Source organism: Vidua macroura, chromosome 4, assembly GCF_024509145.1.
Source record: "Vidua macroura isolate BioBank_ID:100142 chromosome 4, ASM2450914v1, whole genome shotgun sequence".
Taxonomy (NCBI): Eukaryota; Metazoa; Chordata; class Aves; order Passeriformes; family Viduidae; genus Vidua; species Vidua macroura.
The window spans coordinates 68,087,390-68,112,886 of NC_071574.1; the positions used below are offsets into that span (position 1 = coordinate 68,087,390).

At 43.5% G+C, this 25,497-nt stretch overlaps 1 protein-coding gene across 2 annotated transcripts in view; it reads right to left on the reverse strand.

Moving 5' to 3' along the window:
• The window catches only part of REEP1 (receptor accessory protein 1), a 65,651-nt gene that overhangs the window by 32,300 nt on the left and 7,854 nt on the right, over positions 1-25,497 (reverse strand). For both annotated transcript variants that reach the window (XM_053975046.1, XM_053975045.1), the window contains exons 2-4: positions 5,863-5,935; positions 3,003-3,079; positions 1,040-1,160 (exon numbers count right to left, since the gene is read on the reverse strand). In XM_053975046.1, the coding sequence (XP_053831021.1) occupies positions 1,040-1,160; positions 3,003-3,079; positions 5,863-5,935 (271 nt within the window). The remainder of the gene's footprint in view (positions 1-1,039; positions 1,161-3,002; positions 3,080-5,862; positions 5,936-25,497) is intronic.

Here is a 25,497-nt window from a genome sequence, read left to right on the forward strand (position 1 = left end):
AGTGAAACAGTTAGGGAGGTTCCTGCCCTCATTGGCCCTCCCTCAGGACACCGGAGACTGGATGATAATGATAGTAATGACTTCTAGTACTCAGCTGGTAGATGTGCTGGGTTAGTAGGGACTGGAGGTTGTGAGGAGCTTCTGGCTGCTCTCCCTATTCCCCAGAGGCAAGAAGTGACAACTCAAAATGCATGATCCCTACTTGGGAGAAGCACAAGCAAAGGGAAGCAGAGACAGGGGATTGATTCCCACTGTCCTTCTGGGACAGGACTGAGATCCAACTGCTACTTCACTGCCTGTGGCTAAAGGGAGAGCTTTTATTTCCAAATTGCCAGTGCAGGAAACAGTTACTCACTCAGCAGTTTTCATGTTGGTATGTGACAATAGCTGTTCTTGGTCCATTTATTCTCATGAGCCAAATGGATCTGCCTGACAGTGACCCATTCACAGCCACAGGAATCTCCCAGGCAGGCAAATGATCCAAGTTGTAATGTCCCCCACCCAAAATTAGCATCTTTAATTTGAGCAAGACACTCCTAATCTAGAACCTCAACATGCTACATGCCTTTTTTCACCACACGACACAGCCAGGCATGTGCTTGCTAAGCCCATTTTAGTCTGCCTGGGCTGTTTGTCTCATTGCTGTACAATGTTTTAGGCAGAGCTGGGAACAAAGTTGAGGAATCCTGGCTGCCAGACCAAGTTTCTCTATTTGTTATATCCAGCCACAACAGAGCACTCCAGCTATAATCAGCCAGTACATGCAAAGCAGCTGAGGAGGTATTTTTATCCCCCTCCCTCCAGCCTTCTCAACTGCACCAAAACGAGTTAATAAGTGTGAGTGCACTGAACAGATGCCAGTATTTAAAAACACAACAACCACAAAGAACAAAAACACCAAACAAAAAGAGAGGATCAAATGTCAGAGGAAGAGACTCAGCAACTCCCAATTCTTCCATGAAAATGAATGATACAGGGACTGAAGTAAACACACCATAGTTCTGTTCCACCCAGAGAGGATCCAGGCACCTGTGATTACCTTTTCTTTTGAAGACAGAGTAGGATGAACAAATTTCCTGTACAGGAGGCTGGAGCCTTTTGTGTACGGAGACAGCAGCCAAGCTACAAAAGCTATTTTGAGTTCATAGTAGAATGGAAACCTAGAAGAAAAAGAGGATTATTGTCTGCTCCCAATTTAACCACTGCCCTTAATTAGAGATGCTCAGCACAGGATTTGCCAGCTTAGCTCGAGGCAGATTTTGCTTACCAAAAAATCTAAAGATTAAAGTGTATTGACTCAGTTTTGAGCACATCTCAATGACACATGTGAATGAATCTTTACTTGGTTATCAGGACCATTATTTAATGGTCTGGAAGAGAATCTGACATGTAATAGCTTTCTAGAAAGAGGAGCTTTCTATATTCAAAGATCACAGGTGCTGCCTTCACAGTATCCCCAGTCACTGAAAGCAAAGACCAAACCAGCAAAACAAATTTCATTGATATGTATTTATGCACTTTCCATCTCTCTGCCTCTCAGCTTTTAAGCTAACACTTATGTGACTAAAATTGAAATACAAGAACCTTTGTTGTCCAAGCAACATAAAGGTGCAGATCCACCCTGACTTTCAGGTAGGGCTGCAAAATATGGAGGACATTAACAACAGGACATGCTTTAGCTGTAACAAGCAGTCAGGTACATCCTGAGATTAAATTATCCAGACTCTTTTCTGGAGGACAGAGCCCAGAGCTCAAGACTGGCCACCCAGCAGCATCTTCATGTAGGCAGGCACGTTGCTGCCAGCAGTGATGAAGGATTGTTACTCTTTGCAAGCCAGAGCAGTGCAGAGACCTGTGATGGCTGCGGACCAGCCCAGCTGCACCCAGACAAGCTCCTGCTGTGCCACACAGTGCTGTCACTGAGCCAGCTGGGCCAGCCAGCACACAGGTCTGACACCATGGGCCTCTGCAATGCTCTACTCTGAGCATGGATGTGCCAGGTTGATCTCCCACCTCACTGAGGATCTCTACAGCACACTTGATTTCACAGGCTGGATGAGCCCTCTGCCATTCCTCCTGACAGACCCACATAATTCATCCTCCAAAAAGAACCACACAGCTCCAGATAAACAAAGAAGAGGCAGATCTGCATGCAAATTAGATAGACATTAATGTCTTTTATCTCCTTTTCAATAGATCTGACATGTTGCCAAGTTCTCCTGATTTCCTCCATCTGGAGGACTCACTCAAGGCCTGCAGTGCTATGCAGGAATAGGCTGTAAGGGCCATGCACTACAGTTACATTTTCATCCTAAAGTCTACTGATCTCACTGATTTCTGGTAGAAAGGCCTTACTATAAAGGGCAACCAAGCAACAAACACTTTAAAACCTGAGCATCCAAAACACACTGAATCTGCTAAATGGGCATTTATGTGCTCTTGTCCTGACACAGGTCACAGGAATCCTTCCACTGGCACCAGAGAGCCACACCAGTGTTGACTGTCACTGTCCTCCATCAAACCAGAAACCCAGCCTAACCAGGAATGTGCCAGGAAAAACATCCCACCCACACAACAACCTACAAAGTCTTGTGCTGCAGGGCTGTTTGTACCTGATCCACAGTCTGTGTATTTCCTGTAGGATACAGCCAGGCAAGTCTAAAACTCTGCCTGTAGCTGAATCAACTGCTGTTTATGTGATGACCTCTGCAAGCATCCAACTGGGCAGTCAGCTGTGCCTCTCTGACAGGCAGGGCCTGACACTCCAGTAATGATTTCCCACTAATGAGATACCACTGAGCCTTTCTACTTCTTTCTTGTTTTTTCTGTGACAGCACTGAGAAAGGAAGCATGTCTCCTGCAGACAAAAACCCTCTGTGCACTTGAAGCTGTTGAACCCCTGTACAGGAGTCAGTGCACCTTTGTGTGCCATTTTTCCCCTTGTAAACATTGCTATTTTCTTTTCATCTCATGCCAAAGAGCCTCTCCCCTCTGGTGCTTACCAGCAAAGAAAGATATCCGTGAATGTCTCTGCTGTCGTGAAGAGCGCGAATATGATCCAGTACATCATCCATTTGACCTGGTAAACAAAAACAGTCTCAAGCTCTCTCTTACAGGCACAAGTGCACAGAATAACTCTCACAGGAAAAGAAATTCTTATCCCCTCACCTTCTCCACTGTGTATTTAGCAATTACCGTGGACTTGAAGGTGCCAGTTTGCCCCACTTCAGCACATAACACGTGTCAGATTTACACAGCCCTTGGGAGGGTGACTGTGGCCTTTAGGACTGGTCTCAGGAAAAGAAGAGCAGCCTGACTCTGTCCTTACAGAAACTCCACTGGCCAGTAGAGCATGACAGCCCTACCACAGGGCATTAAAAATCTCACTTGGCTCATGTTAATAGCAAATGTTAATATAAGGTTTTTGGCTAAACTCCAGTTAAGACAAAATCTAATTACTTACATAATACTTAAAGACAGAAAGAGGTAAAGAGGTAACTGCCCATCCCATAATTTAGGGCTCAGGAGCACAATCAACTCACCACAACTTACTGACTCAGTGGGCAGCCCTAGAGTGGCTGTTCCTGCTCCTACCCACACCCAGTGCAGTGACAAGGGCAAGGGCAATAGTTTAAATCCCTTGCCTTGGGCTTAGGGGGGAGTGTTTTACCTCACACTGGTAGTGAGAGCATGTGCTGTGCTGTCTGTTCAACAAGAGAAACTCCACTGTCAGGGATGATGGTTTCCTTTGGGGTGACAGCAAGAGAGTCTTTGGGGATGGTGATTCGGTCAAATAAACTGTAGTACCTCAAGTAATTCAGAAATTTGGAAATTTTTGCCACTGAGCATTAAATGGCATCTAAAAGCACAGCTCAACTATTCTGAAGTATGTAGTATTGGTTCTTCTTAGGATGGAAAAATATGGTGAGACATAGGTTGTTAATTTAACTGACAACAGTTGTTTAATTAGGTGTATTTGAGAATGGAGTTCCCTAAGCAGCTTTGCTGGAATGTTAGAAAGCTTAAGGAAGTAAAACCCATGAAAATCCATGAAAATCCATGAATTAGAGAATTGGACTATGATAGCTAAGGCTCGTACAATTGAAATAGGCTAAGGAAAGGTTGGAGGGAAGACAGTACAAGAGGGATACCTACACCAGATGCTGCTCTGGGGAATGGAAGATGGAGGTGTCAATAAAACTGGATCTCACCAGCTTGGAAATAATATCCCCATCTTCTCCCTGATACAGTGGGGACACTACTGATAGTCTTCATCTCCCTGTAGGTACTGGAATTATTCCCTGAGCACCTGTCACTGTGGTACATAACTGCTCTCCTGGGATTTATATTTATGTGCATATCTATATCTATGTGTAATGTTACAACAATAATGGCACTGCCAAATGCCTGAGAGCATCATCTTCCTAGTGCAGCTTCTGCCAGACTTCTTATGTAACTGTGACTCCTCAGAGCCTCAGTGCCAACATGGCTCTCTCACTTAGACATTACTGCCAGCAAAACTTTTAAACACAAACCAAGGCCTGGTGTGGATGGGCTTGGATCACCCTAAAACATTCATCAAAATTACTATTACCAAGCAGAATAAAATTACTAGAGAGTGATATAAGTTTTGATTAATAAGTGAAGGTTCCTCTTGTGTCAGTGTAAATTATTACTTCATGTATTATTTTTTTAAATCAGGCCTTAATGGATAAAGTGCCACAACTGCTATATTAAACTGAAATCAATTGTAAGGGCAGACCAGGTCTGAGATCAGCTGTTCTCACATTTGCGTCACAACCACAAGTGCCTGATGTGAGTTCCTCTTTTACAATTAAATTTCCAACAGGAATTGGACCCTTCAACAAAATACCTTCCAGTAAGGGACTGTGGAAATGTTGAGTATCAGTGGCAGACACTGCTTGGAGATGTTTGTGCACATCCTCAGCATTTTCAGGCAAAGAAGCCCTGAGAAGCACAGCTGTGCAAGGGCTGCAGAGTACCTTAAGTATCTGCTGTGTTCTCTACCACTTACTATTCTCGAAATACCAAAACCATTTTCTGAAGGAGGAAAATTATAAACAACGCTCTTAGCAGCCACAGTGAGCCCCAGATTGAGTTTGCACTAAAGATTTAATGGGATAGACATCTCTGCTGTTATCCAGATGAGAAAATGGACTTGTTATCCCTGGGATCTTGAGAGGATTGAAGAGTCAAGATCTGGGTTCAATGAAGCTAAAAGAGCTCAGGTTGTGAAGAGCACTACAAATCCTACAGGACCCCAACAGCATCCAAGTCCTTTTGATACTCCCTCATTTCACTTTCCCTGATGGCCCCATATGCCTTTAGAAGCCAGGGCCCAGGGAAGATTTTTCAGCAAAAAGAAAAAAGAGAGCACACCCAGCTGCCACACCTGCCTGTAAATAGGTCGCTCTGCAAGGAAGGATGTTTCTGTCTGAGGATTCAGTCCTATGTACTTCTACTTGCCTCCTCTTATCCTTGTTTTGAATGAGCAGTTAAAGCTTCAAGGCTTTTTGAAAAGGCTTTGATTTATGCTGCTCTTCAGAAACAAAGAAGAGCACACAAAGCTCTGGATGCCAAATGCCTTTTAAGTCGGCTGTATATCTCACCACCAGAGGAGCAGCATGCATCTGTCAAGGAGCACATCAGCTCTGCACTGGAGCCAGAAGCACAAACCCAAGTCTCATTTGTGCCCAGTAATCAACCAGTCCACCTTCAGGCCAGTCTGCCCCTTGCACTGCTTTATGAGCTTTCCCAGAAAACAGACAACATTTTTCCAATGTGGTGAGGAGCAGTCTTAGAAAACAACCCCCCAGCACAGCCACAAACCTCATTACTCACATATTCTTTGATGTCCTTTGATTTCACGGCTTTGTAAGAATAATATGCAGGGTAAAGTGTGCCAAATATAAGCCTGGAAAAAACAAACAAACAATAAACGGATTAAATTGATTTCCTGTCACAGGGAAAGATTTTCTTTTTCCCTGTGTTTTAAATGTGGGTTTTGCACTGGTAAAAAGTGTTAGGATTTGATTTAAGCTTGAGTGCACTAAGTACAGCACAGGAGTGATTTTGCATCACTGAATTCACAGCAGCCATTGCCAGTGACTTGAATGAAGAGCAGAGATTCAGGCTGTTTTTCTTTTTGCAAAGGTTTCCAAATTTGTACTTTATGAGTTACACACAAAACAAAATAACCAAACCAAACAAAAAAGGCCACCGCCACACTTTCAAAAGGAAATTAAAAGTCTGATCTTGAAACAGTCTACTGCAACACCAGGAATATAGGAGTATTGCTTTCAGAGAGAGAATTATTTGTCTAAAATCCCTTCCACCTCTATTCAGTACTCTGAAAAGCTGGCAAATGATAAAGCAGGATCCAGATTCTACTGGTGCAAGGGTTTAGGTGCCTTATCCTACATTAAATCTGGTATAGAGAAGAACCTTGCACTGTTCAGTGAAATCAATTTGGGTTCATGAAAGGAGGAGGTATCTGCCCACCAAGATATGCCAACATGATCAGGCCTAAAAATCCCAGCTCTGCTGTTCTTTCAGACAGCTTCCTTTCATTTTCAAGTCTGAAAGGGATGCTGTCAGCTTCAAGATTTCATGTAAGAAAGAAACATGGATCTGCAAGTTAAAAATAGCACTACTGAGAAAAAAAGGTGGAGAATTTTTTATACTAGGTTCTCTCTGCATCACTGCCTACATGCTTATTCACTTGGATTATTCTGGACGTAAGCATAGGCTTGTCAAAACCACTTTGCCCTGCCCAGGTTTCAGTCAGTTTTATTCAAAGCAGGAGGATGATGCTGCAAAGTCTAAATTTAATAGATTGCAGGGTAATGTTTATTGGCTTGCAACAACCCATCTTTCCATTGAAGCTTTTGCTTTAAATTCACACAACTGTTTCCTCTGCTCCTGGGAATGAAAATGATCAATGTTTCAATCCCTAATTGTGGAGCCACATGGACCCACAGTCATCTTTCTCCACCCTGCCAGCAGTGGCTGTGTGCCGAGGGACTCGTAATTACAGTCAAGTCCATTACGTGTATAAGACATTAAAAATTAACACTCTGGGATATGGTGCACCGTCGTACTTCCCGGAGCTCAGGAAGGTATTTATGAAAGAATGGGGTGAGCCAGCACACATCTTGATTTCCAAAGCAGTGACCAAAGGCAATTTGCCTGCTATTCATCATGCTCACTGTAGCATGGCTTAGCAGAACCTGAAGCACAATGCAGACTTCAGAAAAGCAGCTACTGAGTGAGGAGATTCAACATTTTACAGAGGCTTCACACTGGTTTCAAAAATCTTTGTCATCTCCAAACCTATTTCACTGAGAGGGGCTTGTGCTATCTGCAAGGATCAGATACAAACAGTCAGAAAAATTCTGGGAAACCAAAAGCTTTTTTGTCCCTTGCAGTGTCCCACCAAACAGCAACATGGGTTAAGGCAAGGATGAACACACACACACAGTGGCTCGATCCTGAGGCTAATAACAAATATGCCAAGTTCAGTGGTAGCAGGACCTAATCCAAAGAAGCTAGAGTTCACAAAAGGAAGAAAGCTACAATATTCAGAAAATAACAGCTGAGCACATGGAAAATATTTTTGGCTCTCCTTATAAAAAACACTGCAATGCTGTTCTTCCTTCTTGGCCTAGGCTGTCTGCTATCTCTTTTATTTCCTGCAAATAATCACTGAATGATTGATATTCATTTCCTTGGTTTGTGCTGCTAACAGAAAGTCACTGGATCCTGAAGAAGCAAATGGTTTGTAGGAATACCAGAAAATAATTATTTGCAGACAATAAATACTTGGAAAAGAAAATCATGTGAGGGAAGAAAATTGCAGTAATTTTGCATGTGCAGAGCAAGGGACAGTTAATAAGATGATGTGATCTCCCTAAACTAGAGATTGAGAGTTTCACTGATTTGCCTTGGAGTGTGTTGTGTGCATATATGGACATTTATTACTGTTGTGGTTTACCAGACTGAAAATTGTTTTAAGGAATGTTGGAAGCCAGTCTTGTCACTGCTGTGGCTTACTAAGTGGTTTGGGGTCACAAACTCTGGGTACACTCTACAAATGGAAGACAAAAGATGTTTGGGCATTTCTGTAAAGCTTATTTGTGATTTTTTAAGACAAATATTTGCATATAGGGATATTCCAAAGTCTCTTGAAGTCACTGCTTTCACTTGGCTTTGGATCAGGGTTGAGTACAATTGATTTAATTCAAACACACACATCAATCCTCCATCTCTTCCCTCAGTTCCTCTACCCTGCTGAAGACAATAATTCTCACTTCCCCCTTATCCAAGCTTCCTGCGTAATTAAAGTTATTGTTGATTCCTGCCTTCCTTCATCTCTTTGCTCAGAATGTTGCCAAATCACTCCTTCTGCACGCTATACACAAACCTGAGGTTGACCCTTGTCCCTCCTTTGTCCCCTAAAAGCCATAAAGTCTTTCTTTTTCCAAGTCTCTTTTCCACCTCTTTTGTGTGGTCTCTACCCCACCTGGATGCACTCATGTTTAAACCCCTATCCCAGTCACCCCCATTCCCAGTCTAACAAGCTGAAGTAACTTATCTTTGCTTTCCATGCCTGAAAAGCATTGTTCCTAACCGCTGTTGGTTTGCTCTTTTATCACATCCTACCTCGGTCCCTTCTCTCTGTTAATGACTGCAGTGCCACCACCCTCTTCCTCTGCTGTTCCCCGCTTGTTTCTCCCACACCCTGGAGCTCCTGTGCTCCTTGCTCCCCCATTGCACATCAGTCCATTGCCTCCATGACTGCTCCCTGGCAGTCATCCTGACAGCCCCCAGTCTGAGAGACAGCAGCCCAATTCCAACCATATCATTCCCCAGTCCTCCTCATCTCTATATTCTTCTTCTGCCAGCTTCTGATGTTCTCTGAACCAGATCACAGGACCTTCAACTTTCTTCCCACATCCCCAAAAATCACAGGACTGCCCCTCAGTTCCCTCCCACAGCTGCCAGCTGAGCTGGGACTCAGATGTGCTGTGACTCCTTCTGTGTTACAGGCACTGTCTGCCTGCCTGGTGCTGGCCAGCCAAATTAATGACCTACCTATGGAGTCAGCACTGCAGCTCTTACCTCCTGGCAGACAGTGCTATAAAACTGTCTCCTATCCAGCAGCTAGTTCTTAGTAATAATGTAGGAAATTTATATTTCAGACCTCTCTGACCCATCTATTTTGGCCACAACCACTTTGCAGATCCAAAAGTTTTGCAGCAGTGAAAAACAGACAACTTAAGTCTCATTTCCTTAGGAAACCAGTGTCAACCCACTCCCCTCCCATTTCCATCTTTCAAAGCTTATTTGAATGAGCTGTGTACCCAAGAAAGCATTGGCCCTTTTACCTTCTGTGCAGAAGCAGATATCCTGATCATCATATCTCCCAGAGCTTGATGTAGAGTAGCTACTCCATTTAAAGCTACAGAAATGTTCTGCAGTCTGGGCTAAAGCAAACACACACCCTCAGGATACAGAGAGAGGCAAGGAAGTGGTGACATCCATCAGTGAGTTAGGAAAAGCTCGCTTGCAGCACTAAACAAATAACCACAACAGCCTGACAGTTCTTACACTGCTCTGTGCTGGAGGTCTACACCTCTTACAATCACCTTGAAAAAGGACAAAACAGCTGCTGTAAAGAAATCACTGAAGAGTCGAATAATTGTGCAACAGGAGGCAAAAATCTAAGTAAAAGGTTAGCCTGCCTAAAGAATAGGATAAGGATTAATGCTGAAAATCCTATAATCCTATTAGGCACCTCAGCAGCAGCAATCCCCAGTCTGGATCATTACATGTGCTTCCGGTCATTCTTTGTCAAAAGGGAGACACGAAGGCAGGAGGGGAAAGACAGGGAAAGTGGAAGTGCACTGGGGAGGATCCATAAGAGTGACTGTAAATCTGTAATTGTTTCTTTTGCAACAAAGACAGATAACTGAGGTTATTTACTCCTCCTGATGCCGTGTAAGGAGATGATCAACTCAATAAAGAGAACAAAGGCAAAAGGAGGGGAGAAACCCCCTGTATCACCAGGAGATATTATGTGGAATGGATGAACTGAATTTATTAATATAATTACATTATGGAGGATTTGGTGTTTGGGTTTCATTATTCAAGTTTACCATTAAATGACACAGGAAAGGATGAAGCTTCCCATATTGTGGGGTTTCCTGCTTGTCAGGGGAATACTAAAGCAATTGAACTGTTGGCTCCTCTTTAACAAATCCTGTCATATTCCAGGGGAGCAGATGCATCATCACCAAAGCTCCTTCCGTCTCCACTTACCAGGACAGCCACAGCCAGACCTGGCTGTTATACCCTTCTGTTCCTTCTCTGGATCTGCTGGAGCACTGGTCTGACCATCACAAAGCACAGGCTATCCTAGATGTGACAGTATTCCTGCTAGAGTCTAGACTACAGTCGGGGGAACAGCCTCAGAGCTGCTACCATGACCCAAGACGGTCCCACAGGGCACCTTGTGTTCTGATTTGGTGGTTTTGTTTTCCTCATGGAAAAGTCATTTACCCACAAAATTAACTCTCATGCTCCATAAAGTAGCCACTGAAATAAATGGAAAGGCTCTTAGTGATTCTCAGGAGTTCTTGCCAGGACTCAAGTTACCTCCAGAAATGCCTGCACATCCACCCCCTTGAGCACTTTTAACCACAGGGGTATTTTCTGGGTAGCAACCTGCTGTTACAAATATACCAGCACGGGCTGTCTACATCCCAAGCCATCCAAGTTTTGCTCCTCTAGTTACCATGCCACCAGCAGTGTTTGGGCTGCCCAAACACTTAGAACATTGTACTACCACAACACAAATAGAACAGCCCTTATTTTGCCCATAAATAACAAATGTTCCCATTTCGTCGGCACACAGCAGCCAAGATGGCAACTTCGGTGCATAGGGATGGGCACATTTAGGAATCATTGAGATATTTCCTATTTTCTCAACATATTTACTGGTTAGTGTGTGCTTATTACACAGAGAGCAGAAGCTGAGCTGTCACCATGCCAGCATTCCTCAGTGATACCACAAGACGGGTGCCAATAGGTTTGTGTTCCTTATTATCAGTCCTAATTAATGTTCACACAGCACCACAGGTTAAAAATAAACAGCACTGCCTTTGCACTGAAGGTTCCTGGTTGAAATCCAGCCATCAGGGACATGAAAATAAGTAGTGCACAAGCTCAGGGAAAGGGTTAATTTGAGTCCCTGGACAGGCCAAATGCCTGATATTCAAGAAGGGGCTGGGGTGGAGGAAGCACCAGCTGCAGAGGAGATTCTGGGCTATATTCCCTAGGAGGTGGCTCCTGCAAATTCTCTGCAGTCACTGTGCAGCAGAATGGTGGCTCCAGGGAAGTCGGGAACTTGCCCGTTCACCCTCAGGGAGACAGCTGACACCATCCCCACCTTGGGCCCCAGGAGATGTGGATACCTGACCATGCCAGACTGACATCCTGATACACTCTGAGAATACCCATGACAAAAATACCTCTCAAAGAAACCACTGGGTCCTGATACCCCTGAGACAGATTAGGCTCACTTCAAACTCCACTTGCAACTTGAATCAAACATCCTTATGGGGCTGGTTCAGTGCCCAAGGGCAAACGTGCAGGTGTGCCCATGTCACTCAGCCAGTCATGCACTGCCTTTGCAGGTACAGCTCCACTTGCACAGCTACCCAGCACATCCTCCTGCTTTGGGAAACATTCCTCTGCACCTCCTTGGTGACCTTGCTTAGCTCTTGTGGCCTGCTAGGACCATGTCCTCACATCCGCGCTTCCAAAGAACATACACACCCACACCAAGGAAGGAGAAGGCACACCCAGGAGAGCTCTGTGTCTAACACAAAGATGTTCTGCTTTCCATCCAGATCCACCTCTGACTTCTCAGCCAGGTTGCTACAGAATCAAAACTTCATCTTGTTAATGCAACATAATGGCTGCTGAAACTCAGTCACTCCTCCTGGTGTAACTGCAGGGCACAGGGACGCCCTGTGCTGTTTCTGGCCTTCCTGCAGAAACAGCAAGTCGAGGACTATCCTTGATGCTTCTGATTTAAGCAGTGTTCATCTTCCCAAAGCAGCACATATTCCTCTCCAGTTGTCATGACCCTTCTTTGTTTTCCTCAGCCAGGGCACTCCTCACACAGGAGCTGGAGATGGCCAGGCACAAACAGGTGAAGAAACATAGCAGCAGGGATGGGTGGAGAAAATGGCCTTGGCCAGCCTGGAGCTGTCAGGCAACTACACTTGGGCCACAACCACCCCGTGCATTTGGGGGCAGGGTGGTTTGAGAGGCTGCTCAGCAGAAGGAGACCTGGGGGTGCTGGTTGACAACCAGCTGGGAATGAGCCAGCAGTGTGCCCAGGTGGCCAAGAAGGCAAATGGAATTCTGGCCTATACCAGCAATAGTGTGGCCAGCAATTCCAGGGAAGTGATTGTACCCCTGTGCTGGGCATTGGTGAGGACACATCTCAAGTGCTGTGCTCAGTTTTGAGCCCATCCCTTCTAAAAGGACGTTGAGATGCTGGAGCATGTCCAGAGAAGTGCAACAAAGCTGGTGAAGGGCTTAGAAGACATGTCCTATGAAGAGCAGCTCAGGAACTTGGGTTGTATAATCTGGAGAAAGAGGAGACTTAAAGAGACCTCTTTAGAACTGACAGGAGGTTGCAGTGAGGTGGGCTTGGTCTCCTCTGTTGTGTCTGTAGTGAAAGGCTGAGATAAAATGGCCTAAGTGGCACCAGTGGAGGTTCAGATTAGATATTAGAAAAAAGTTCACTTGAAGAGTTGTCAGGCATTGGAATAAGTTGCCTAAGGAGGTAGTGAGTCACCATTTCTGGAAGTATTCAAGAGGTGTTGGGATGTGGCACTTGGGAGATGGGGTTGGCAGCTGGACTGGATGATCTTGAAGGTCTCTTTCAACCTCAATGATTCTGTGAACTATTATATTTTTTCACATTGAAATCCTACATTCAGACTGGTCTAAACAAGACCAGTCCCCACTGTCCCCTTTTGCATACTTACTATAGCAAGAAGAAGATAGAAATGCTCAAATAACTCTATTATTGATGGAGAGACCTTGTTAAATATTGGGATTGTTATGACAATGCACATGATGCCTACTAAAGCCTGACATTCCTAGAAAAACTACCAGCAGTGAAGGGTCTTCACAGGGCTATGTTTACATGGGTACCCTTGAGTATCATATTTAAAGTCCATTCAAGATTACACAGGTACTTAACCCTTCCCAGGGTTACTGATCCAGACTCTTCAAACTCAGGCAGAATTCTATCAATTTACACTCAAGCCAACACTTGAAAATTCTCTTTCCAGTCCTTCAGAACAGAGAATGCCTGTGTAGCTGGTATAAAAATACCCCACAGCTCTGCAGCTATTTTAGGAAGCAAATTCCTTGCAGGTGGAGGTTTACTAAGCTGGTCTGTTCTACTTCACGCTGCCATCAGCGGAGCTGCCAGGCCCCGAGCGCTGATGAGAGAGAGGAATTTGTTGTCACCCAGACAATGCTGGAAAAGGGGTCTGTGTGGAGAGTGTGTGGGGCTGCTATGGGGCCGTGAGAAGTAAACAAGCACACTGTGCCTGGCACACCCCAAGAGCTGGGAGCAGCTGCCTGTGAGAGATAGCGTCTCGTGGGCCTCGCCAGAGGCATTTGCGCTGCCGCTGCTCCTCCCTCTCCCCGCACCGCAGGAGAAAACAGCCCACGGCCCCCAGCGCTGGCACAGCCCACGGCTTCATCACTCTTTTGGGGAAGAAGAAGCAATCAATCAAAGTGTGATACTAAGGGCAATACAATCCGTGCCTTTTAGAAAAGAAAACATTCCTGTTCTGTGACCAGGTCAGATCTTCACCCAGCCTCACTGTTCCAAAAAGGCAGGGCTCAGGGTCTGTGTGCCCTGATGTTCTCCCTATCTGGTACTGACAGTATAGTTCCGGCTTTGAGAGCTTTGTTTTTTTCCAAGCCAAATAAATGGCAACTGAAAAATTAATGGTATGTTTTAGATGGGAAGGGCTGCTTTTCCTGACTCTGGAGAGGGGGATGTTTATGTGGGAAAAGGCTTTTTTAGAAGCACTGATATTATATTCCAGAGATGACAGATGGTCCAAAATCTGCATTGTGAGTTAGCCTACGGATTTATGGTAGGTTCATGATATGAAAAGGAACAGAAAAACTTATAACCTAACCAAACTAATTTCTATGCTAAAAAAAGGTACAAACTATGGATTGCTTATCAACAGAGAAGCTCTGCATTATTTTCATAGAAAACCACATCATGTTGAAAGTATTATTTTGGAATTATCTTGACTGCTACTATGTGAATCACCTTTTAGGAAGAGTAACCACATACACAAATCCTAATTGAGAGCATAATCCTACTACATTCTCTGTATCTGAAAACTCAGTTCAGGTTATGGAAGACTTCCACCATCAAACCATAAGTGCTGTAAGGGACTGTGGAAATGTTGAGTATCCACTGTCTGAGGAAGTGGCGAGAAACACAAAAGTTCCTGTTCATCTACCCCTCACTGAAAGACAGCTTTAGACTTCTTGAGGTGTACTCATGGGACAGAAAACAGGAATAAACAATTAAATGAAACTATAACACATCCAAATCAATTGCAACATAACCTCCTTAGAGTATTGTTACTTCAGCTTCCCAGGGACAGAACATTACTAGACATACTTAACTAAATGCAAGGAATATTTCAGCTCAATGTAATTTCAAAATTAAACCAGAAGATCTCTTTGGCCCAAATATTCAGCTAAAGCAATGAAAAATATTGACTTTCCATGAGTTACCAATGGCTCAATCCACTGTAACAAATCAAGCAGTACCAAGGTTGCTGTGAGTATCTCTGGGTCTTGGAGCTCTCCAGAAGCTCTTGGAGGAGGACAGAAACCCAGGATAGATCTCTCCACTAGCTGAGGAGAGCACTTGGTCCAGAAAAAGGTGTCAGGCATAGTCATGGCCAGCTTGGTGCCAAACAGCCTGAGGTGAAATCTCACTACTGTTCCAACCCCCCTGCTATGGGCAGGGCCACTTTCCATTAGTATGGTGGATATGGTAGGTGCTGGTAAATTAACAGTAAGCAGCAAAACTCCTTCCATCAGGAGCTTTCTTACCTCTCTGAGGACTCCAGAACATTAACCAGAAAACCCAGAAGACCAAACATTTTGAGGGACCAGACTCACTGAAAACAAGTGGGACCCAACTCAGTCGTAACCTCCAGGTTCCAGAGTCAATATCTACCTCTTAGTTAAGTAAGCAAACTAACAAATAACCCACACACATCTTTAAAACATTTCTTCTCATTTTGATAGCACATTTCAAAGGAGGATTTCAAAGTGCAGTACAAATATTTTTTATGTGAATATCAAAGCTGGTGGCATTACTACTGATTTCTGATTATTTCTATTTCATTAGTGGTTTATGTCTATTTTAAATGATAAAACAGACATTAAAATCATAGAGGAATAATCATATCAGGACATGAACACTGCTCAGTTTTCAACTCCAGTTTTAAAGCAACAGTGTAGGAAAGCTAAGGCAAGATGATTCTACAGGTAATTTCAGAATATTCAGCCCAGCTCCATGCTTTGGTTAGCATGGGTATCAGAATGCCACATGCTAAATATAACAGCTGCAAAATTGCCGGGAGTTCACAGGCCATGCAGACCAAGTTTCTCTTTCTGGCCCACACACACAGATCGGTATTTCTTCTGGGTACTATAAACATTTTAGGGAGTGGCTGGGTACCTGCTTTCTTACTAGGACCTGTATAATTTTTATTTTAAAACAAAGGAAAACAAGAAACTGTCATACAGCTTGAAAAAGAAAGGCTTCTAGTCTTTTCTCACAGGTATTTGACTAGAGTTTCTGGTGTGACTTTAATAGAGCTCTTTCCTCCAGGGTCTTTTCTCATTTCATTCATCCTTTTTAATCTCTCCATTTTATACAGCTAATAGCAGCATTGTAATGAAATGCATGGTGCAGCTGAGATAAACATGAAGGCAGAGATCTCCAGCTGGAGCTGAACTGATACAGAGCAGTCTCCAGTCTAACCCAGACATAAGGGAGAGGAAAGCAGAAGGAAACATGCCTCTGTTCTGAAGCCATGGACCACTAATGAATAATCAATCAGATCTGCTGGCTACACCTCTGAATTCAGCTTCAACTACCAGGACAACTCTTTGCCTCTAATTAAAATAAATTAGAAGAAAAATGACCATTTAGTGGCTAATCCTAAATCATGGTGTTAGGATAAGTGGTACAAAACAGCAGCTGGGAGAGCCTAAATAATACCCTGACCCAGCACCTCTCAGGGCTGTCCCAGGGCAGCATCAGCCCCACGGGGGTGACACCCATCATGACACGTTAATGGGAGAGGCTCCCCAGAGCACTTCACAGACTGGGGGTGGTTAGTACAGGGGTATGAGACTCATTATGGGATGCACGGGCAGACAGTGGACTTGGGCTCACAAAGGGAATGAAAAGCACACCAAAATGACAGCCCAGTGGCACCTCTTGTTTCACATCTTCTCCTTCACATACTCATCCACAATGGTCATGATGTACCTACTGAACCTTTGGAGCTCCCCTTGAGAACATATGGGACAGGCAGCACCCAGCCCTTTGGCTTCTGAGCTTCCATCAATAATGCTCACTGCAGAGCAGGAGCACTTCCTCCAGGGTTGAATCTGGAGGAACCAGACTCACCCAGGAGCAAAGGAGCAGCACCAATCCCCTGCCAGAGATAAATCATGAGCCCCAGGCCCCATCCAGCCAAATTTTCAGTATCTTAATCTCTGCTTGCTTACCCTTGCTTTGAATAATTCTTTTTTATATATATAATGAGAGTTTACTTTGCTGCAACTTGTTTCCATTGCCTCTCCCCCTTTTGCTGTGCCTCCACAAAAAGCCTTCTCTGTAACAATCCTCCTCATTTTTGAAGACAGCAATGACATCTCCCCTTCACCATTTCTTATTAAGGCTGAACAAACATCCCACTTATCTGTCCTGGTGCACCATGCACTCCAACCCTCTTCCACTGGACTCATTGCTGCCAGGGCCCTCCTTCTACCAGGGAAACTCAAATGGGATACTCTACTCCAGCCAGCAACTGTGACATCCTCCCACAACTTTGAAATAGAGGGGAATAAGCACTTTCTTCAACCTGCTGGATAATCCTCTTACTAACCCAGCCCTGTGTCGACATCGGGAAGAGAACGGCACTACATCATTCCTATTGTTATAGGTAAAAATGATCAAGCCGAATTTAATAATTAATAAAAATAGATTTTCATTTCGCGACCGATATTCGGTCCGAGATAGCCACAATCAAATCAAAAGGTCAGTGCCGAGCCCGGGGATCGACGCTGGGTGAGACACAGGTCCGACCTCTACAGCATAGGGTCTCCTATGTTCACACCGACCGTCCCGTCCAGTACAGACTATTCTGCCTGAGGCAGAGTTCCTTTTCTTCCTTTCAGAGTCCCACATATTCATGCGCTTTCTTTTCTCCACGTCGAGCTGAACAAAACCGTGTCCGGGGAGCGATGTATGTCCATGACTGAGTTACTGGAACTCGGCATTGAGATGTATCTCTCCGATGGCTCCGGCTACCTCAATCTTAGATATTTATCGAGTATTCATCGCTTGGGAGTTCCTCGGATCACCTTGGAGAACGACCCATCTCCGGGCAAGCTACGTTCATTCGTTTGCAAACGAGGTCCTCCTCCCTCTTGTTAGCGGTGGTTTCGACACACTGTGAAGCAATCTCCCGACTCTGGCTTGCGTGCTTAAAACCTTATAGTATTTCTCACCAGCACAACATATTATATATATATATATATTTTTTTTTTTTTTTATACGCAAGAATTATCCAAAATGCACATAACACTTATGATCAGAGGTACAGCAGTGCCAAGGATCCACTCCCTGAATGATGAGATTCTTCCCTGCTGCTTGGAGAACCTTCTTCCTCAGCCCCACCGCACCCTGTCCTTTGCAATTGGTGCTGTACCCGAGGAGCTAAGCTGGGGAATACCTACCTGATTGCCAAGGGAAGCATGAGAAGGACAGCACCACACCATCTTAACTCTGGGACTTGACACAGAATGGGTCCTGTTAGCAGAGCTTCAAAAAGAGGGGTAGGGAGATGAAATGAGTATTTACAAACAGTGCTCTAATTCTCTTGCTTAGCCATTTTTCGCTAGAGGAGCCATTTAGCTAGAGGAACAGCTAGATTTCCCTTATCTCTACAGCCACATACTCACAGACAAGGCTTTGTGTCATTAACTGTGCAGTTTACTATAACGGTTTTATGGTAATGTTGTTGCATGATCTATTCTTACACAAAGCCATGAGTAGAGAGGTCATTAGCAGCTTATTTAGCCCTATGCCAAACACTATGGCCCACAGTACATATCTGGATTTAAAATGACACAACCTTTCTTCTGCTGGAGCTGGGAACCTCACAGGGAAAGTGAATTACCCATACATGGCTTATACTCATGCTATGATAATTTTTAAAAAGATCAAGGGCTGCAAAGCCTTGATCAAGCTAAAATTGATTAAAGGGCTTTCTTAAATTACAATCTCCTCCAGAGCCCCTAAATTCATCCTTTAGAAGTTGGAGAACTGTATCTTCAGGTTAAATGAAGAAAGATTAAATGAAACTGCTCCTAAGAAAAGTCATACTCAGCACTGTTGAAGGGTTGACCTATGTTAGTATCAGGACAAATACACACTCCAGTGTCCAGGAATCTTTAATTTTTCTGATCTAATAATTCTAAAAGGCTTTTCAGGGCTGTACTTGAGGACACAGCAGTATCCTCGGCACAGAAATACCAGCACCTCTGTAAGCTTTCACCATCTTCATTTAGTTCTCTCCAAGTCTTTGCGAAATAGCTGAGTTCTCAGATCCCCTTTGTACATTTTGTACTTTGTACATCAGCCCAGCTGAGCATTCCCCTGGTTGGACATCCATCATGCAGTGCTGACACACAAAAGCTGCGTCTGTTGTGCCTTTAACTTTCTTGGGTTGGGCAGGATATTGTCACTGTTTCTGGCTCAGAGCATACCAGCACACGGTGTGGGTGGGCTAAGATACCCCAGGTGGAGATTCAGTTGCCCAGCCTCCAAAATTCATGCCCATCCTCTCAGTAACACTTGAATATTGCCCAGAACTGCAGCTGAAGTTAAATACTTCTGACTTGCAATTTACTTGGCAGGTGCATGGGACAGATACAACTCATGCAATTTGTACAGAGCATTCTAAAATATCTTTGGTTTTTATCAACAAAGAGTAAATACACACAAGTGTAATACTGGAACTTAGACACATTTCCTTAGCCACTCTGGGATGTCTCTTAAAATGCAAGGCTTCTCTTCTGAACTTTGAAATCTATCTACATCTATTTAATTTTCCTACATCATGATTCACCTCACAAGTGAATATACTTCTGCTACAAAAAGACAATTTCTTCCCTATTCCTCCCAAATAATTTTATCTTTTTAAATACCTCCAGGTTTTATATTCCTTGACCAATATTTAATTTATTTTTAAATTTCTGATATTTTCCAATCTTACCACAGCTTCTCCCTGAAGCTTAACAGGTTAAATACTTTCCTGTTACACCAAAGACTAGATTTCAATCCCTGTAATATTTTAGTAAGTGAAGTCTTTGGGTCTTTAACTAAAGGTAAGAGAGAGAAAGGGGTTTCTTTTTACAGCACAGCTACTACTCACCTACATTACATTTTTTAAACAACCACCCATTACCTAAAGTGCACACAAGACTCACTAGCAAGGACAGGTATCTACTGAAGCATTTCCTGGCACAGAGCTCATATTGAGAGCTTTACAATGACATCTGACAATTTGAGATTTTGGACAAATAGAAACCTAGAGTAAAAACTTTCAGAGAAGGCTGAGATGACAGGTATCTATATGTTCCATTGTACCATGCTGGAAAATAAATGGCTTTCACCACTGGAAATCAGCAGCTTGATCACAGCCCAGGCAGTGTGAGATCTAGAAAGAGAAGTTGCATTTTCCAGGCACTGCTTCTGTGCCACCCCCATCATTACACAGTGAGATAATCTCACTGTGAGCACATCTTAGCAATTCCCACATTTGCTTGCTTTTTCTTGTCAGGTGATTTCTTGGAAGCAATTACAGGAACATTTCCATTAAAATAAAGTATCAGGCAATGGTTTCTCAGAAAAGAGCATGAACACAGCCTTACAGGTTCAGAGTACAAAGCAAAATATCTGATGCCCACAGATGTATGCAATATATGCACATATTCTAGAAGTTGAAATTTAAAATCCAGTTTTACAATTTGATGAAGACATCAGGCTTTTTTAAATGCCTCAATACAGCAGTAGTGCTATCCATATACTCAATTCTCCTCCTGACAGAAGATGCCATGTTCCCATTTGCATTCAATTTTGATCTCTCCTAGACTTCTCATACGTCTCTGAATTTCAGGCTTTAGCTGAGAGCCCTAGAGAGTAAAAGGGATAAGTCATGCTGCTCTCTTCTAGTCTGCATTTCCCCAAACACAAATGTGTTCAGATCAAAGCCTGTGACACCATGAGAAATACCACTTTGTCTCAGGCTTGGGTAAAGAGCCAGTGCATTGCACAGTTCTGAACAGAAGGGGCTTTGCCTCTTGTCTTTCTTTTGGCTTAGAGACTTGACTTCTTTCTCATTCTCACCTTCCCTCTCACACATTTACCTTTCAGCTGGCAGCTGCTCAAAATATAAAATAAAATATAAACTGAGGCTTAGGAGCCAGATGAATACTTCACAGAAATAACCTGAGAGGAAAGTAAAGGGGAAGACAGCCAATTCTTCAAGGACCATTTCAGAGATTTCTAAAAAAGCAGCTGCTTGAGAAGGCAGCTTGTACTTTTTGTGGGAACACCCACACTGCATGCTATCTTATGTATGTTCTTCCATCATTTCTTATTCATTAATACTGCTGGGTTAAATGCCACAGTCCAGTGTCTGTCCTTTCTCTCAGGCAAGGGGATTCACACAGGAGGATGACGATGTTGCAAGTGCCACTCTAAATAAAGCACTGCTATTTTGAAATGAAATGGTTAAACTGTTTCAAACACATGTAGCTGTATAAAATGTGTCTGGAGAATTGGATTTACACAGACTTCAGCCATTTATGGCTTGGCTGCTCAGAGTGAGGTTTCTTGGTTTCAAGAATATACATAAATTATAATAGTGTTTGAATAGGGACCTGATTTGTTACAGCCAAGTATCTGCAAACCTCAGCAGAATAATAATTGAAAAAGAATGCTGAGCTATTCCAGTGGCTGTATAGCACATCTGAGTGCAAAAATCTCAGGACACACTATATCAAAGAGATGAAAATTATCTCATCTACAAGTAAATCCTTGGAGGTGGGGGTATGATTTTACAGAATGGGTTTACATGAGATTAAATATGAATTACCACAAACTACATGGAAAGCAGACTGGTTAATTTTAAAGTACCATGCAAAATCAGGCATAGTATTTATAAACTTAAAATGCATGTCCTACTTCATGGACAGCAGGCAAGAATCTTTCAGTGGCTGTCTGCAGTCTCTCAAGCAGCTCTGCTGATTTTGCAGTGATCTAGGAACAATGTGTAGAAACAGGCAGAGGGTGTGTATCATCAATCACATGTGTCACATCCCCTCAGGGCCTGGAAATGGCTGTCAGTGAGCTGCTGGCATGTCCAGCTCTGAAAAGTCTGCAAAGCAGCACTGCTTTAAGGTAGGCAGGATCAGGGATGAGCTCAGAGCCAATGGCAGCAGCCATGGTTAGCCAGCACCCTCTGTAACAGAGCTTCACACAAGGGTACAGGCATGAAGCATGAGAGATTACAGAGCTTCTACCTGTCTGATGTGATTAAAGTACCTTTAAAAATATAAATGCCAGGGTGCAATAAGGCATTTGGATTCTTTAGATTGGATCTAAAGAGAAGATGGTCATGTTCTTCATCCTCAGCTTTCAGTGGGTATTACCACTTCTTAGAGAAAAGCTTGATAGTGAAGCTCATCAGAGCTCCAGAGGTGAGGTCAGAGGTGTCTTGATAACAGGCTTTGGGATGGCCCATTCGATTGGCTTGGGTTGCTGAAGTGCAGGTAAAGCCATATTCCTATTTAGTGATGAAATTCCCAATACTAAAATGAAAGGATAATGACAGAATCATGCTTCTAAGAGCCCTCTATCCTTGCCCTGTCACCATTCAAAGGGCAGCTTAACTCAAAGCTCATAAAGAACACAAGTCCTCCATTGAACTGGCCAACTTCTGTCCCATAATATTCCATTTTCTAGGATGCAGCTGGCACCCTCTACAAGGCCCTCGCCATTCTGACCTACAAACACAACCTTAGGTTTCCCACCTGAGGAGATTTACACCACTCACTGACCTCAGCAAAGTAGCACCATCTGACACAACTTGAAGCCCTGGTATTGCCCTAGGGATGAGAAAATTATTGATGTTTGCATTGAAACAGCATTTTTCAGGTATTTATTTAGTTTGTCTGCAGAAAATCCAGCCTTGATTCTTCAGGTTTACCACAAGCCAGGACTGGGATTTTTTTGTGGCAGTTCTTGCTAAAATTTGGCAATGCACCCCTTACCCTACTTATCAGGGCAAAATAGAGAGGCTGTATTTATTCCAGATACAAACTTTCCCCCCCTCCCCCATTATGTGACTTCTTTCTTAGTTACATTCAGAAGCTTCCTATTGCATTCCATCTTTTTTGTTTGGAGGATCACAATTCATTTCACACAGATTTTGTAACTCATCACTTGGTCATAAGGTTTTTCTAAGCACATAACATTATACATTAGAGTAGACGAAAAGAGTTTGTGTAATTCCTGATGGATTGAAGAATCTCCAAATCTTCTAATGTGTGGAATGTGTAGTTCCTCAATTATCTCTAAGTGTTCACCATTAATTCCCATCTTAGAGTCAGCTGCAATCAGCTGTAACACACCAAACACAAGGATCTCACAATGCTGTCCAAATACTGATGAAAACAGCTTTACTGAGCACAGTGAGATGGGAAATCACAAGCAGACACCAGGATAGGCAGTAGAACACAAGGATTTTTGCAGACCTGTTCAAAAGGACCACAGAAGTCTCCGTTGCAGGCTCATGACAGTTACAGCTTTATAAATATCCAGATATGGATGTATCTGTGAGGTAGATTATATCCTGAGAAAACATCATTAGACCTCAGGTTCTCCATAAATCATTAGAGTCAGCAGGGGATTGGTTTGACTGATTGCACTCTGACAGTTCTGAAAACAGGTGAGCACAGTATAACAAGCATGAGGAAATTCCTACAGCATTTACGGAGGAAACAATTTGCTCTTAGTTCAGTGTTTGTGTTTTTAAGGTATATTTTAAAATAGCAGCTTCCTCTCTGCATTTGATCCTATGAGATAGACCCTTTCTGTATATAGGACAGCAGAGTGTGTTGCCATGGAAACTATTATGATCTACTTAAATTCAACAAATCCAGCCTTATGGGGTATATTCCCCAGAGTATCTCAATTTAATTATTAATGTTCTTTCTAAACAGCAACATCTTTCTGCTTTGACCAAAATCCTTATAAGCAGAATGAAAACAATAAACCTGGAAAGCAGAGTCCTTTGTTCAGCTACAAAACAGGTACAAATAAGCCAGGGAAAATGCAAACAGCCTCCAGGGTGCCCTGACTCAGACCTAGACGAATTGTTTGAAAGGGGGAAAGTCTCATTCAGTGCTTGTGTCCATCATGCCCCTGACCTCTCTGGTGTGATTTCCAGCAAAAAATACCAGCTAGGATAGTGAGCTTTTTTGCAGAGGGACTTAGTGGGATCTAAACACTGACCATCAATTCATTTTCATATAACTACCTGCCTTGCAGTCATTCTCAAGTCAAACCAGTCAATCTTTTTCCATGAAATAGGTGACTAAACTCAAAGCCTTTTAGCCTTAGGGCAGCTCCAGCATCCACCTCTCTCTTTCACATGTCACCATGAATTCTGCAGGAGCCAGATGGTGTATTGAACCTGATCTAACACCAGGGATAGTTTCTTGTGGGTCATATAATCTGAGTGGCTCATAGGTTTAAGTTTAGATATGCACAGACCACGTCCTCCCAAGTCCACAGCAGAAGAGGCAGCAGGACAAGCAGAACCCTTCCATGAGCAGAATGAGGCTCAAGAGCTTCAAACTGCTCATCCACAAAAGGGCCTAAGGCAAAGCATGACCCAGAGCAGTCCTGTGGGAACTGCCCAAACTAGAACAACAACCTCATCACAAAGGCTATTTGGTGGGACCTATAGCTGGAGAGAGCAGCCCTCCTCACATGCTCACAGGAAGTGTGAGAGCATTTGTGCTGAAGACATCAAGACAAAGGTGACCATGAAATATTGTGGTGAATGGAGAAGGTCGTCTTCCTGTGATTGCTCTGCTCTTTATCATCACCAAATGTTTCCCATCTGTCCTCCCTGCAAGGATGTTCTTCCTGAAGTGCCATACAAGATTTCTGGTTTCACTTCTCCATGAGTGCTCCTCAGGGACTGACAGCCAGGAGAGCTCTGCCACAGAAGAGGCTTGTCTACATAAAACATCCCAGAGCACCCTGTGACTTCTGACCATTGGCTTGGAAATTTCAGCTCGGAACTCACATTTACCTCACCCCTCCAATTCTCCTCCACTGGGGGACCCTCATGCCCACATCAGGCTCTGCCATGTGTAAAATGGAACTGAAGTTTTCATGGGCAGAGATTATCACTAAGACTATTTTACAGTTACCAAATCAGCAAAGAATAAATAATTTGCCCTCTTCCCACAGGGAATTTACAGCACTGCACTGAATCTAGGTTCTTGGTATTCTCATACAAAATCTGCAGCACAAGACCTTTCCTTGTATGAGGCTGGTTATTGGTAATAAGCCTCCCTCACAACATGAGGCAAGAAATATCTGGCAGTTTTTGGCTTTCCGGTGTAAACATTTATTTATAGGCTGGAAACAAGAAATAGAATAAATGAGTTGAATGAAAAGAAGCAGCAGTATGAACTCAACAGAATTGAAGTGTTTCTCTTGCAGGAGCTGCAACTACTCACTAATGCTGATAGCATTAGACTGCCTGGTAAATTCACAAGCAGGTACACACATGGTCCTGGCGTCCTTGGGATCTGTCCAAAAAAGCACAACATTTCAGACATGAGGGGCATCCTTTGTAGCTCCTCATAAATAAGTACTTTAATATTGGTTTTGTTCTCCTGTAAAATTTGCCATTTTTGGAAAGCAAAATATTACTATTGGCTCCATGAGAGAGAAAGGGGAAAGAGAGACTGCAGCTTTACTGACCAATTGATGCATTCCTTCTTTGAAACTGGATGTTG